Source organism: Elephas maximus, chromosome 2, assembly GCF_024166365.1.
Source record: "Elephas maximus indicus isolate mEleMax1 chromosome 2, mEleMax1 primary haplotype, whole genome shotgun sequence".
NCBI classification, from domain to species: Eukaryota; Metazoa; Chordata; class Mammalia; order Proboscidea; family Elephantidae; genus Elephas; species Elephas maximus.
Genome location: NC_064820.1, coordinates 37,353,083 through 37,367,069, shown reverse-complemented (window position 1 = coordinate 37,367,069; position 13,987 = coordinate 37,353,083). Strand labels below are relative to the sequence as shown.

The following is a 13,987-nucleotide window of genomic DNA, read 5'->3' as shown; positions in this document are numbered from 1 at the left end:
GTTATGTCCATTTTAGGATTCCTGTCTAAAAACGTCAAGTTTTTTATGGCAGATGTTTGTCTTCCAGTATCTGAATAGCATAAATGGTAAATGGTTTCTTTTCTGGAGGACTATAACATAGAAAGATAAGTGAGACAGAAAACTGAAGATCTAAAGTTCTCATCTTTTATGGTACCAAGCTCAAGAACTAACGCCCCTTTTTCTCATCTCTCTCCTATTTAGACGTTGCCTTAAAAAAGCAATAGAGATTACAGAATGTCTGGAAGCACAAAACATGAACGTTCTTCTTTTAGGTAATATATTTAAAGCACAAAGGATGATCTCCATTTTCTTGAGATTCAATTTTTGTATACACAGCTTTATGTAATTGGGATTGTCTTAGAAAAGGAGTGACTAAGCTAGTGTAGAAATCCTTTCCATTGTTCTCTGCTCTGACCTTGGAATCCTTTGCCGTGGATTTTTTTTTTTTTGTTTTAAAATTTTATTGAGTGAAAGTTTACAGAGTTCCCCGTTCAATAATTCATACACATTTTGTTTTGCGACATTTGTTGCAGCCTGTCTTCGATTGTAATGTTTCAGTTTAAAAATAAATTCTTTCACTTGGAACTTGGCAGGCCTGTTTTCAGCCCAAGAAGGAATTGTTTGGTATCTTTACCAAAGCTTAAACTTCCTAATGTTTTGGACTTTGTTTTATATTAACTCGGCTTGGTTAAAGTTAAAATATTTTGATCATCCCCTTTATGTAAAGGGGCCCAGGAAATGGTTTAGTTTTTACTTCTGTATTTTTATGACAACTTCAAACAGTTGCCATATGAACTTGACGGTCTGCGATTTCCTCAGTGGGCGTAACTCACTGTACGTGAGGACGGTGATTTAAAAGGTATAGAATGTGTCAAAGCAGGTGTAAACCGCCATGCAATTAAAAATAGTTGCTCTCGCTGGTTAGATCTGACCTGCTTAGAATATTTGAAGTTTCGTATAGCTCCACACTACAAATTAAATAGACAGTCTCATGCTTCTATACTCACAAGATTTTATAATTTCTCTGATGCTCTCCGTCACTTAGGATTTAGATTCTAAGAGCAGACTGGAAAATGTGTCTGCCTGTGACCCCGTACCATGCGACGCCGGCTCATTGACATAGATTATAACACATTTATTGAACACCTAAAGTGTGTAGACTTCTGTACTTTGGCCCCCTTCTAGAAGTTTACAGCATAATGGGAGGGCTTATTATTAAAAAAGACCTAACCAACAATGAGAGAACAGAGTATTCTTTTAGTACTGAGTTCCTGGTGAAAGGAGGGATTAAGATTGAGGGTCTGAGAGGTGGAAGAACCCAGAGCCGGACTGCATTAATCGTGAGCTGTTGGCCGAAAATGAAATCCAAATCTTTGGCTGATGCAACTGAAATACGTCACTCCTAAACGGACTGCTGAGATGTCTGTCATCCAGAATTTCATGTTCTAGCTCTCCTTCCTATCACCCACAGCTCTACTCTTAACATCCTTCAGATGCAAGAAGGAAAGTCCCCTTAAAAATAAAAATGGCAAAGACAAAAATAAAAACTCCTGTTTCTTTTAAACCCCTGAGTTTCCGTACTTTAGGCTTGTTTCGTGAAGGAGAAATAGAAGCACGAGTGTAAGACTAGGCTTGTATGTCACATGATTACAGGGATCAGAATGAAGAGTTTAACAGTAGAAACACCTCCCTACCTAGAGTCCCTTCTTAAGTTTCTCTCACCCCAGTAATACCAGTACTGTCATCCTCGTGAACATTTTTAAAAGCAACTTGAATTGTACTTACTTTTATGAAGAAGGAAACCATGGGGATGTAGACCCTGACTTTTAGGATCTTAAAACTCTGAGACAGATGCATGGATATAGGGGTATGTTTTTATTTGCTAAAAGTCATGCATGGTAAGTATGGGAATGGAGCCTTCATCGTATGGGTTTTGTAAAGTGCACTCCAGGGGTGGGCAGGTGGAAGTAGACCAAGAAGGACTTTCTCATCCAGGCCAGGCAAGGAGAAGCAGGTACCTCTCTGCTCCTGAAACAGAAAAGGAAAGTGCCTTGGAACTGATAAGGTGATGCCATTTTGGTACAATCCAAAAATACTAAACTTTCCCCAAAGCAGAGTTCATGGGGGAATTGGAGGGGAGGGAAGACTCTAGCGTGTGTCTGAGAGCAGCAGTCTGAGCCTCGGAGCAGTGAGTTCAGTGATAGACCAAGAGGGATGGGCTTTAGACTTGGTCTGTGGAGAGGAGCAGGTCGTTGTTCTGTGTGTGGTTCGGCCCTCGCTGTGTGGCACATCTGGATGTCTGTGTGCTGACGTGGATTTGCAGCACTGCCTTTATTCATTGGTACCAAAGACATATTCAGTACTGGTGTGTGCTGGAACCTATAGGAGACAGGTGTGAAGCAGTTTATCGGTCTGAAAGTGTTACCACTTTTTCAGTGGCCTTCGCATTTTAGGGAATAAGAGCTTGACTGTTCATAGCAGACCTAGGTGTGGGGAACCTTATTAACAGCAAGTGAGAGCTCTCTTTGCAGCTTTTTGATGCTTTGTGCCTTCCTTCCTCTTTGCACCGCTGCTGCCCCCTGCCCCCTCCAGAGGAGACTGCCTCAGACCTCTGCTGTATCGTCTCCTCTCTGGTGCAAGTGATGATGGACCCCCACTGTCGAACCAGGCTTGGTTTCCAGAGCCTCATCCAAAAGGAGTGGATCATGGGCGGTCACTGCTTCTTGGATCGCTGCAACCAGTTACGCCAGAATGACAAAGAGGAGGTGGGTTTCCTATTGCCAGATGTTTCAGTCATGGGGAGAAGCACGCGGTCTCAAACAGGCAGTACCTGTCCAGGGGTAGGGCTGCCACCAGCAAGGTGCACATTGTGCAGCAGGCTTGTTGGGAAACTGTTGTCACCTCACTGCATGTTGACTTTGAATGCTCTGAGCAATATTGAACCCCTTCCCAAAGGAAAGGGATATTAGCACATGAGCTCAGAGTCTTGTCATCTGAGTTGTCACTCATAGCAATTGTGCACACCAAGAGTGTATACATATGTTTGTGGTGGGAGTATTGTTAATTTGTAAAACTTAAATAGGAATCAACTCAGTGAGAGAGACTCCTGCGATTTCTGCTAAGTTAGTCTGTGCAAAAAAAGGGATATTCAGCATGCGAGTTTCCCATAGAAAACACATTGCATAATGGCATGAAGCACATTTTCCTTGCACATGAACCTTTTCAGTTTAAAGCATGTGGTCATGTTAACTCCATCCATTACCAGAGCCTTGGGGTTGTGTCTGTGAGGCTGTGCTCACAACTTCCTTTGCCTTCTGGCAGTGTGATTGGTCCAGGCCTGGAGCCTTAAGCAGTTTAGTTAGGGAAAATGAATTCCCAAAACTGTGGTGTACTTATCTAGGCTACAGCTGTTCAAACTCCTTTGGCTGCATTATTGACGGTTGTGGAAGAAAAATGAAAGCGGGTAAGCCTTCTTTAATTAAATCACCTGTAGTGCTAATGTATGCTAGTAGCGTAGCTTGTGGTTTTTCGTCCTCCAGATAATAATAAGCATGCCTGTCTGAGTGGTGTAGAGCAGCTTGACACAGCATGCTTCGGAAATACACAGAGCCAGGCTTCTTGGCTTCAGGGCTTGGTGTGTTCTTGGGGAGACCCAGGCATCTCTCCCCAGGCCTGGTGGTTTCTTTCAGGCCGTGTCCCATCGAGCTGAATGGAAATCACCATCTTTCAGTCTTGGAATGGACTTTAGCTTTCCAGGGACCTAATTTGAGAGGTTGATGGGATTCAGATAGCGTGATGGCAGAAACAGCCGATGCCGTGTGGGGAAGAGTGTGCTTTTCGTGTATCTTGAGAGAAGGGGGACTGACAGGCACCATGTCTGATGGGGAACGATTCGAAGAGAAGATTTGAGCTGTTGCTCACCCAGCCCTTGGATACGTCACTCATACTTTCTGAGGCCATTTCCCTGACTGTACAACGAGGTTCAGATATTGTCCGCTCTATCTCATGATGCTGAGCATAAAATGAGGTGTGAAATGGAGTTGCCGTATAGACTTTTTTTCTCAGTGTCTCAGAGTCAACATATTGAGTGCTCCAATTTGTGATATAGTTGAAGCAACACACTGGCTGGATTCCCAGCTCCTTTTTATCCTGAGCTGAGCCAGCCTCTGGCGTCCTCATCTTCTATTTGCTCATCTATAAGGAAGAAGCTGTAACATGGCCGGTCTTACCTACCTGACAGGCTCACTGGGAATGCAGGAGGTGCTGTGGTGGAGATAAGGGCTTTATAAGTGATAAAGCAACCTAGAAGCTGCTGTCTGTACTACTATGGCCTTACGCGCCACGTAGATGTAAAGGAGGGCTGTGGGTTAAACATAATTATGTTTTTGAGAAAATGTTAGAAGCTCATTTTTGCTGCTTCTGCATTTTTTACCGGCCTCTTTCTTTTCTGAGCCTTCAGGAGCAGCCCCGGGCTGTTACATCCCACACACAACACACACAGTTTTTTATTGACAAAATTCAAAACAGCAATTGTAATTGAGTACAGTTTGTTAGAATGCAGGTTTACTAATGAGAAGAATGGAATTCTTTTTTTGGAGGATAACATTTCCCTTAATTGGGGTTCAGAGCTTAAGTGGCTGTCATCAAAATCTATGGCAAATGCTCCTCTGTTAACGCTGTTTTGTAATGGGATTTTTACCGATTTCATTGTTGAAAATGTCTTTTTGCGCAGAAAGGTACTACTAGATACTGACACTAACGCACAAGCATGTGATTTCAGTTCAGCATATTCTTCGGTTGGAATGGGGTAGAGTTTTGTGTTGACTGGCCAGCACAGCGCTGTGTGTCTCAGCGACTGTAATGCCCAGATAATGGTTCTCCCACAGCCGGTGAGATAGCCGCCCACCCCCCAGTTTCAGGACAGCTTGAATCCGGCTCTGTGCCTGCTGAGTAATGTGCTTGTTTTTGTGTAGGTTCCTGTGTTCCTGCTCTTCTTAGATTGCGTGTGGCAACTGGTCCACCAGCATCCCCCAGCCTTCGAGTTCACAGAGACGTACCTGACTGTTTTGTCAGATAGCCTGTACATACCTATTTTTAGCACCTTCTTCTTCAACTCACCTCATCAAAAAGATACTAACCTGGTAAGAATTCCGCTTCAGAACCTGTGTCTCAAAGAAGCTGTGTCTCCCAAGCAGAATGCAGTAATCTTGATGATAAAAGTGACGTTTATATAACACTGACTGTATACCAGGGACTGTTCTAAGTGCTTTCCAGGTAGTAATATTTCATCCTCACAGCACCTATAGGGAATCTACTATCATAATTCCTGAGGAAACTGAGGCACAGAGAGGCTAAGAAACTTGTCCATGTTCACACTGCTAGTTAAGTGTTGGCTCTGGGAACAAGTGTTGTAGCCAGGGAATTAAGGAAAATTAAAAGTTGTCCTTTTTAAAGACAGTTCAGATGCCCTGTCTTCATTTGCCTGACGCCTGGAGTTACTCTGTGAAGTGAATGGTGAGAGGCAGAGCAGGGAAGCTAAGCATTTGCTTTCCATTTTAGACCGTTTTGGTCTAACTTAAGGCTGTGCTCCAGAGGTTTCTCTGTGTGGGTGACTCTCAGCACTCTGACCGGCCGTCTGTCACCCTCAGGGTTTGCTGGCCCTCCGGGAGAGATTTGACCAGACCCCACAGTCAAGTGGAGAGACAGAACCTGGGCTTCCCAACCAAAAAGCCCCAGTTTTGGGTTCCAGCTGTGCCACTCACCAGCTCTGTGAAGTCAGGCAATTCACTTCAGTTTTCTGAGCCTCAGTTTCCCCAAATGTAAAACTGGAAAAATAACACCTACCTCACAAGGTTCTTATGAAAAGTGCCCAGCACAGTGGCTGGCTTGTGGTCAGCTGGAAAATAATAAATGTTTCTTCTCTCCCTCTTCTCCCTCGCCTAAAACCTTTAGTGAACAACTGCTGATGGCTGTGTCCTTTAGAGATGCGTGCCCGTGACTGCTCAGTCTCAGGGCAGAGCAGGAGCACCCTTCCTGGTGCCTGTCCTTCAGAATTATGTGTGTGCTTTCCCCAGCCCTCTCCTGGAAGCCATCGTGACCTGTGCTTGTTTTGGCAGGGTAGGGAAAGCCAGGATACACAAAGCAAGCCTTTGAATCTGCTCACCGTGTGGGATTGGCATGTACAGTTTGAACCCGAAGCCCAGATGTTGCTCAGAAACCCTCTCTATGTGGAAAAGCCAAAAGTGGACAAAAGCCAGCGGAAAGGAATGCGTTTCAGAGTAAGATGTCTGTGTGTCTAAACCCTGTCCTCTGCCCGGAGAGCCCCATGTGTGTACAGATCAGTGTTGCTTATGGATTTTGTCTGTCAGTATGGTTTCCCCGTTGAAACAGCCTGCAGAACCCAGATTTGTGACTGGCAGATTGTCAGGGCTCCTTAGAATCCTTTGCTTTCAGCAAATCAGCCTTTGCCCTGATGAGATACGGCCATTGCTTCACATCACTGCAGATGCTGCCGCCACAGTAGTCGTGCTGGGCGGAGTCATGCCTGTCACTCTGCCTATGTGTATGGTTAGTAGAAGGTGCGCTGATCGTATGGTTCTACTCTCAGTAGATACGGGTTCATGTTAGTAAACAGCGTGACTCTTCTTAATTAGATATGATTATAAACCACAGGTGGGCAAGATGTGTGTGTACATGGCCGTATAGTCTCTGTCACAACTACTTCACTCTGCTGTTGTAACACAGAAGCAGTCATAGACAGTATGTAAATCAATGGGCATGGCTGGGTTCTGGTGAAACTTGATTTACAAAACAGGCAGCAGGCCAGATTTGCTTTGTGGCCTCTAGTTTGCCGGCCTGGGCGTAGTTTGCTGGCCTGGACTGTAAACCACAAATGTCAAAGAATTATTTGGGTTCTCCTTCAGATTCATTTTACTGGTTATTATTACCCTAAACTTCCCTGTATGATAAATTATTTAAATGGTATCTCCTAGCTCTGTTCTTCTGGCCCGGAGTTTCTTCCCCACAGGCCCCACACCAGAGCAGTGTGGTAAACTCCAAGTGTGTTGCTGCCTTCACCGCCTTGCCTTGTTGCTTCTGTCTGTCCGTAGTTGTGGAGTTCCAGGGAGCCTGGCTGTTTTTGGGGTGGAAGCTAGTTCCATCCTAAAGTGGTTTGGGGACTTGAGTGAACCAAAGCCAGCACATAGAAGATGTGGGTTGCTGAACAACTCAGAACTGCCACTTTGCCCTTTCAGGGGTCCTGAGGCCTGGGGGTGGATGTTCTGGTTCAACTTCTTTTTCTGCTGGCTTGACCAGCTTGACCAGAATTATGCTTGGCTCCAGACAGCTTGGCCAGAGCTCAGCTTTTCTTCAGTGTGTGATGCCCCCTGGTGGCTGCATGCACACATCTTGTGATTGCTGAGTTAGGCTTGCAGAATGGCTCCACAGCAGAGTTGGAAGGGACCAACCTCAGAGGCTGAGGCTCTGCCTTGTGAGACTGGATTTCATTTCTCTCCCCAGGTCCAGTTTTTCTAAATGTGTCTTATCCTTGTAGGTGGGGCACATGATTTACGCTGCAAGAGCAGACTGGTGGGAGATGTTGGAGCAGAAGGGCTGGGGAATCTCAGATTGCACTCGATAAAGCAGAGTGGGGGCTGGAACAACAAGGAACTTTGAATCATTTGAGTAAGACATGCAGATGTCAGGCTTGGGGCACCATGTTGAGTGGACAGATGGCTGTAAGAAGTTCTGTAGAGACTCTGAAGACCGTGCAGATGGAGAGCAGGCAATGCTGTATTGTGAATTGTCACCTGAGCCGTATGGTTTCTGCTCAGCTTCAGCCTCTGGGTTGGTCAGGCTTTGGACACATGGTGCTGCCCCCACCTTGGTCCATCTAGAATGTTCTATCTACTTAAGAGCTCCTTATAAGATTAAGAGAGTAGGGCTGGAACCAGACTGTTTGAAACCATCTCTGGCCCTTGGTAGCTGATACCTTTGGACTCTGTGCCTTGTTTTCTTCTTTGTAAAATGGGGCAATAATAGTGAGTACCTCAGAGGGTTGTTTGAGAAGGTGTAAGCACTCAGTGATGGGTGGTTTTCATCCATACTCCATGTTCCCTTGCCCTGCCTGACTCAGCTTCGTCAGTGTGGAGAAGGGAGGCCAGCTGGCTCCTGGCCTTCGTCTCTACTGTCCCGGGATGGAAAGTCGGAAATCATGGTACTCTCTGAGTCATGATATTGTGGATGATTTTCCTTTCATCCTTTTGATTTGTTATTCCATAATCCATAATTTTTATAATAAGGAAATATTTCCTTAATCATAAAGAATACTTTTTTTTTTTTTTTTTAACAAAGAAAGTACTTCTGGCAGAAATAGAGAACTTTAGGGCTAGGCTGTAAAATTTTTTATCTACTCTTAGTTCGAGTGAACATCTCAGGAGCAAAAGAGTTGGAGAGAAGCAACTTCTCCCCACATTTTTTACTTCTCCTTTGGGCACTTTATTCATCTTTACAGCCCATTCACAGTGCACCCCAAACATAATGCCTTGCTTTTGCTGCAGATAGGATTACTCCGGGGAGAACACGTAAATGCCCTCACATCCTCTGCTCCATGCAGGTCGTCAAACAAGGATGTCTGGCCAGTGTCGCTGGTTCCTCACTTCCCTTTTGCCCCTACCTGCCTCTGCTCACTTTGCCAAAAAAAAAAAAAAAAAACTTCATGTCTTAAACGCCCGCTGAGTGCCTGAAAACCTGCAGTTGTTTCATTAAAATGATAGAATCTTCAGGTAGTTGTCACTGCTTCCTCACAGGTGTTCAGGAGATGATAGAAGCCAACAGCCCTAAACTTCTCCAAAGAGGAAACATTTTACTTCCATCCAAAAATGATTAGGTATCACCCCCAAACTCTTCCAGACCAACCTATCTTAAGTTAAACTTGTGTATTTGTATACCATTATTACAGGGAGGGAGCCCTGGTGGTGCAGTGGTTAAGAGCTACGGCTGCTGATCCAAGGGTCAGCAGTTCAAATCCACTAGCCACTTCTTAGAAACCTTATGGGGCAGTTCTGCTGTGTCCTTTAGGGTCACTGTGAGTCAGAATTGACTTGACGGCAACAGGTTATTAGAGGAGAGAAGGAGCCCTGGTGGCACAGTGGTTAAGTGCTCTGTTGCTAACCAGAGGGTTGGCTGTTTGAACCCACCAGCCACTCCATGGGAGAAAGATGTGGCAGTCTGCTCCCATAAAGATTTACAGCCTTGGAAACCCAATGGGACGGTTTCGCTCTGTCCTGTAGGGTTGGTGAGTTGGAATCAGCTTGATGGCAACGGGTTTGGTTTAGTTTTTGGTATTACAGGGGTGAGTCCCTGGGTGGCACAGACAATTAAGCGCTCAACTGCTAGCCAAAAAGTGGGCATTTCGAACCCACACAGAGGCATCTTGGAATATAGGCCTGGCAATCTGCTTCTGAAAGTTCACAGCCTTGAAAACCCCATAGAGCAGTTCTACTCAGCATACACGGGGTCGCCATGAGTTGGAACTGACTCAGCAGCAGCTACCAACAACAAAATTACAGAGAACGGAGTGTTAAAAGCTTAACTCTTGGCGTCAAAGCGTGCCTCTCTGCGAGCTTCTGTACGCGCCAGGGCCCACCCGTTGGTTTATGCATACAGTATACATATAACGTTTTCATCTTATGGATAAACCAGTAATTCCCCTTCCCCTGTGTATGTTACAGCATTTTAACGAATTTGCATTCAGATGGCAATTCTGATGTCTCTTGATACTTGTTAAAACAGTTATGCCCTTTCCTTGATGGTAACAAGTGTAGTGGTTGCTATTATGCTAAGCAGAGATTTTTATTTGTGTTTTCTCTCAAAGCATCAACGACAGCTTTCTTTGCCACTCACCCAATCGAAATCATCTCCCAAAAGAGGATTTTTCAGGGAAGAAACAGATCATTTAATTAAAAACCTTCTGGGCAAGAGAATTAGCAAACTTATTAATTCTTCTGATGAGCTACAAGACAACTTTCGAGAGTTCTATGACAGCTGGCATAGCAAACCTGCTGACTACCATGGCTTGTTGTTGCCACACATAGAGGGAGCAGAAATCAAAGTCTGGGCACAAAGGTACTTGCGTTGGATTCCAGAAGCCCAGATCCTAGGAGGTGGCGGAGTGGCAACTATGAGCAAACTCTTGGAAATGATGGAGGAAGTACAGATCTTACAAGAGAAAATAAACGAGAAACACCACAGGCAGGTGGCCCTCCAGGCAGAGGCCCCTGCCCTGCTGAGGAATTCTGCCCGCCTATCCTCTCTGTTTCCTTTCGCTTTGCTCCAGCGGCATTCCTCTAAGCCGGTCCTACCTACCAGTGGTTGGAAAACTTTGGGAGATGAAGAAGATTTGGCCAAACGAGAAGATGAGTTTGTGGATCTAGGAGATGTGTGACTTGTTTTCTCAGTTTTGGGGAAAAAGGAACGTTGAAGATTGGGACAGGAATCAAACACATTTGATCTCTGGATTGGTGTGTCATGCTGAAGCTTCATACTGGGAGGGTCATTGCCTGGTGCGGTGTTGGAGTAAACCCGGGCCTTCGGGAAAAGAGCTGGTTCTCACTTTTCTCCGTGGTCGTGAAAGGCTATGCAATTAAAACCATATATCTAGTATTATTAATTGAGAGGGATTACTACTTGACCTATAAAAGGATCATGGCTGTTTTCTGATGCTTAAGTATTACACGGAACCTACAATGGCTGGTTTACTAACTAAAAAGGGCTTTGTAAGATATTCTTGAACTTGATACTCTCTTCAGTTACTTTCTGTGCCAAGAAAATTTATCCAGCCGTTGGGAATAGTAAGTTTCTCTATAACCTATCTCAGTTAGAAGCAAGTGCAGCTTTACGTGATATTCATACGGTGAATTGAATGATTCAGATTAGAGGTATGAGGATGTATGGCATTTGTTTAAACAAACTATTGATAGCATTTTTCCATCTACCCCACTTGCCTGTAGGAAAGCTGGGGAAACACCCCGTGTCACTCACTGTAGTTCCAGACCCTCCTTTCTAGACTGTGTCACGTTGTGTGTGGGTGGTGGGCTGACACGCACTGACACCTCCAGGACTTACCCTGCCTGCTTTGGACCACACCCTCCATGCTCCCTGCCTTGGTGCACATAGTCCCGGTTTATTGCTGCTAAACCTATCATTCAGCTGGGGAATATCTTTGGTTTGCCCAGGGGAGCTTCCATTCTTCTGGAGTCTTTCAGTGTTGGAAATTAATTGCTTTGCCAGTTTCTAATGCGTGCCAAGCTCCGGAGCATTTGCAGTGTGGCCCTCTGTAGCAACCCCGCAGATGTTTCCTCCCACTGTCTGCTGCCTTCACAGACACACGAGGTAGGACCACCTTTGAATGTGGCTTTCGTAGGAAAGCAGTTAAACATAAATGTCAGAAGCGATGATTATTATATAGTACCTCAGTGATTTAAAAAGCCATAGAAGAAACTTGATTATGCCTGATATCCTTCTTGGATCTGCTGTCTAAATGATATATATATTTTTAATGCAGGAAAGCACACTTTGTAACGACCAGTTTTTTTACTCTTAATGGAACCCTGTCAAATCCCACAAGAGGAAGGAAAAAAAAAGAATCTCATGCTAGACTGTTTCAAACTGAATGTTTGCCTTTTATATACATTTGCTCTCCAATATAGATCCCAATTTGAATATTAACTGTTCAGAAAAACTTTCAGTTGCTCAAGGGAAGTAAGAAATCTTGAAAGTATTGATAAAGAGGAGTTTCTAAGTTTGCACTGAATTGTTTGGTACACACAACAGATTGTTTTGCTCTTCTCCTGACTCCATGTTAGCATGTTTGGTTGGTCTGCAATGAGGACAGATTTGAGGGGAGGGCAGGGTTCCTGCGTCGGAGGGGCAAACACACGTCAAGCCTTGGTCACCTTAGGCATCTTGCTAGTGAGGTCAGTGTTAGGTTTGCAAGAGGGATTTTAAAAATACACTAGTTCATTAGTCACGTTCACACATGTCCCCTGGGCCTTCTTAAACTAGCACTAACCTCCACTTCTCTGCCCCATTGCCTCCCGAATACACTATGGAGCTATTTTTGTTACCATATTACAAGGCGAATATTTATATGGTAGCCTCTTCAGTCTTAGGATCTTAGCGATTTTCATTCCAGAAATGCCCGGTGTGATGCTTTACACTCCACAAAGTATGGTTTAAAGGCACAAGGTCATGGCTTTTGTCACACCAGTTGAATGTGCATTGAAATATTTTTCTACGATTTTTTTTAAAAAACTTCAATAGAAAACGAAGGAAGCTGTTTTAACATGTAAGGTCATGACAATTTATGTATTTATATTTGAAATCAGATTTCTATAACTTGTATTTGTGTACAGAATTCTCAGTGGGTTTATATATTGTGGAATTTTTATTCAAGTTTGAGAGGTGGGTTATGCTTAGCAGTTAAAAGCTCGAATGAGACCATTGACTTTGTTGAAAATGCTGCACTGTGCAAGTTTGAAAATGTACATTAGTTTACTGTATATAGTATCTTGAGTTTGTTTATACCTCCGAGTTTTTACACTGAAGATAAACTAGCTTTAATTAAATCCAAAACTTTCCTTTTTTTTTTCTCCAAGGGAATAAGCTGTTGGGCTAAATCTGTATAAATGTGCTTTTTATTTTCTGAATGTACAACAAAAGTTTATACTTGTATCTCACTGCATCATATCTGATTGCAGAAATTAAAGCACAGTTTAAAAGCAGTACTGTATTTGATGTGGTTCGTATAACACATGGAGTCATTACTTTCATTCATTCAGGAATTTTTTTTTAATTGTACTTTAGATGAAGTTTTACAGAACAAACTAGCTTCTCAGTAAACAGTTAGTACACATATTGTTTTGTGACATTGGTTACCAACCCCACATGTCAGCACTCTCCCTTCTCGACCTCTGGTTCCCTATTACCAGCTTTCCTGTCCCCTCCTGCCTTCTAGTACTTGCCCCTGGGCTGGTGTGCCCCTTTAGTCTCGTTTTGTTTTATGGCCCTGTCTAATCTTTGAAGGGTGAATCTCAGGAGTGACGTCATTACTGAGCTAAAGGGGTGTCTGGGGGCCATACTCCTGGAGTTTCCCCAATCTCTGTCAGGCCAGTAAGTCTGGTCTTATTATTTGTGAGTTAGAATTTTGTTCTATATTTTTCTCTGGCTCTGTCTGGGACCCTCAATTGTGATGCCTGTCAGAGCAGTCAGTGGTGGTAGCCGGATACCATCTAGTTGTACTGAACTTAGTCTGGTGGAGGCCATGGCAGTTGTGGTCCATTAGTCCCTTGTGTCTTTAGTTTTCTTCATTCTCCCTTCCTCCTGATGGGGTGAGACCAATGGAGTATCTTAGATGGCCACTCACAAGGTTTTAAGACCCCAGATGCAACTCACCAAAGGAGAATGTGGAACATTTTCCTTATAAGCGATGTTATGCCAACTGAGCTGGATGTTCCCCAAGACCGTGGTCCCCACACATTGTGGAAATGTTTTTAAGCATGTGCGAGGTGCCAGAAGGAAGCCCTGGGTGGTGCAGATGATTGAGTGCCCAACCACTAACTGAAAGGTTGACAGTTCGAACCCACCCAGAGGCACCTTGGAAGAAAGACCTGGTGATCTGCTTCTGAAAGATCACAGCCATGAAAACCCAATGGAGTACAGTTCTACTGTGCACGCATGAGATTGCCATGAGTAGGAACTGAATCAAAGTTAACTGGTTTTGGTTTAGTAGGTACCGGGGAAATGGGAAGTACTGCAGCAGTAAGTCTGGTCTCTGCTGTCTTGGAGTTTACATTCTTGGGGCGGGGGGATAGGTGAGGGGGTTTGATAAGAGAAGGGCAAATAACCAAATAAATAATTAGGATTTTAGGTGGTGAAAAAATTTGCTGAAGAAAAATAAAATAGGGTC

The 13,987-nt window shown here is 44.1% G+C and overlaps 1 protein-coding gene across 1 annotated transcript in view; it reads left to right on the top strand.

Annotated features, from left to right (window-relative positions):
- MTMR12 (myotubularin related protein 12) overlaps positions 1–12,797 on the top strand; it is a 90,015-nt gene extending 77,218 nt beyond the window's left edge. Inside the window, exons 12-16 of the mRNA XM_049861699.1 lie at positions 223–293; positions 2,614–2,786; positions 4,995–5,162; positions 6,138–6,299; positions 9,896–12,797. Of these exons, the coding sequence (XP_049717656.1) occupies positions 223–293; positions 2,614–2,786; positions 4,995–5,162; positions 6,138–6,299; positions 9,896–10,465 (1,144 nt within the window). The 3' untranslated portion in view covers positions 10,466–12,797. The remainder of the gene's footprint in view (positions 1–222; positions 294–2,613; positions 2,787–4,994; positions 5,163–6,137; positions 6,300–9,895) is intronic.
- The last annotated feature ends 1,190 nt before the right edge of the window (positions 12,798–13,987 follow it).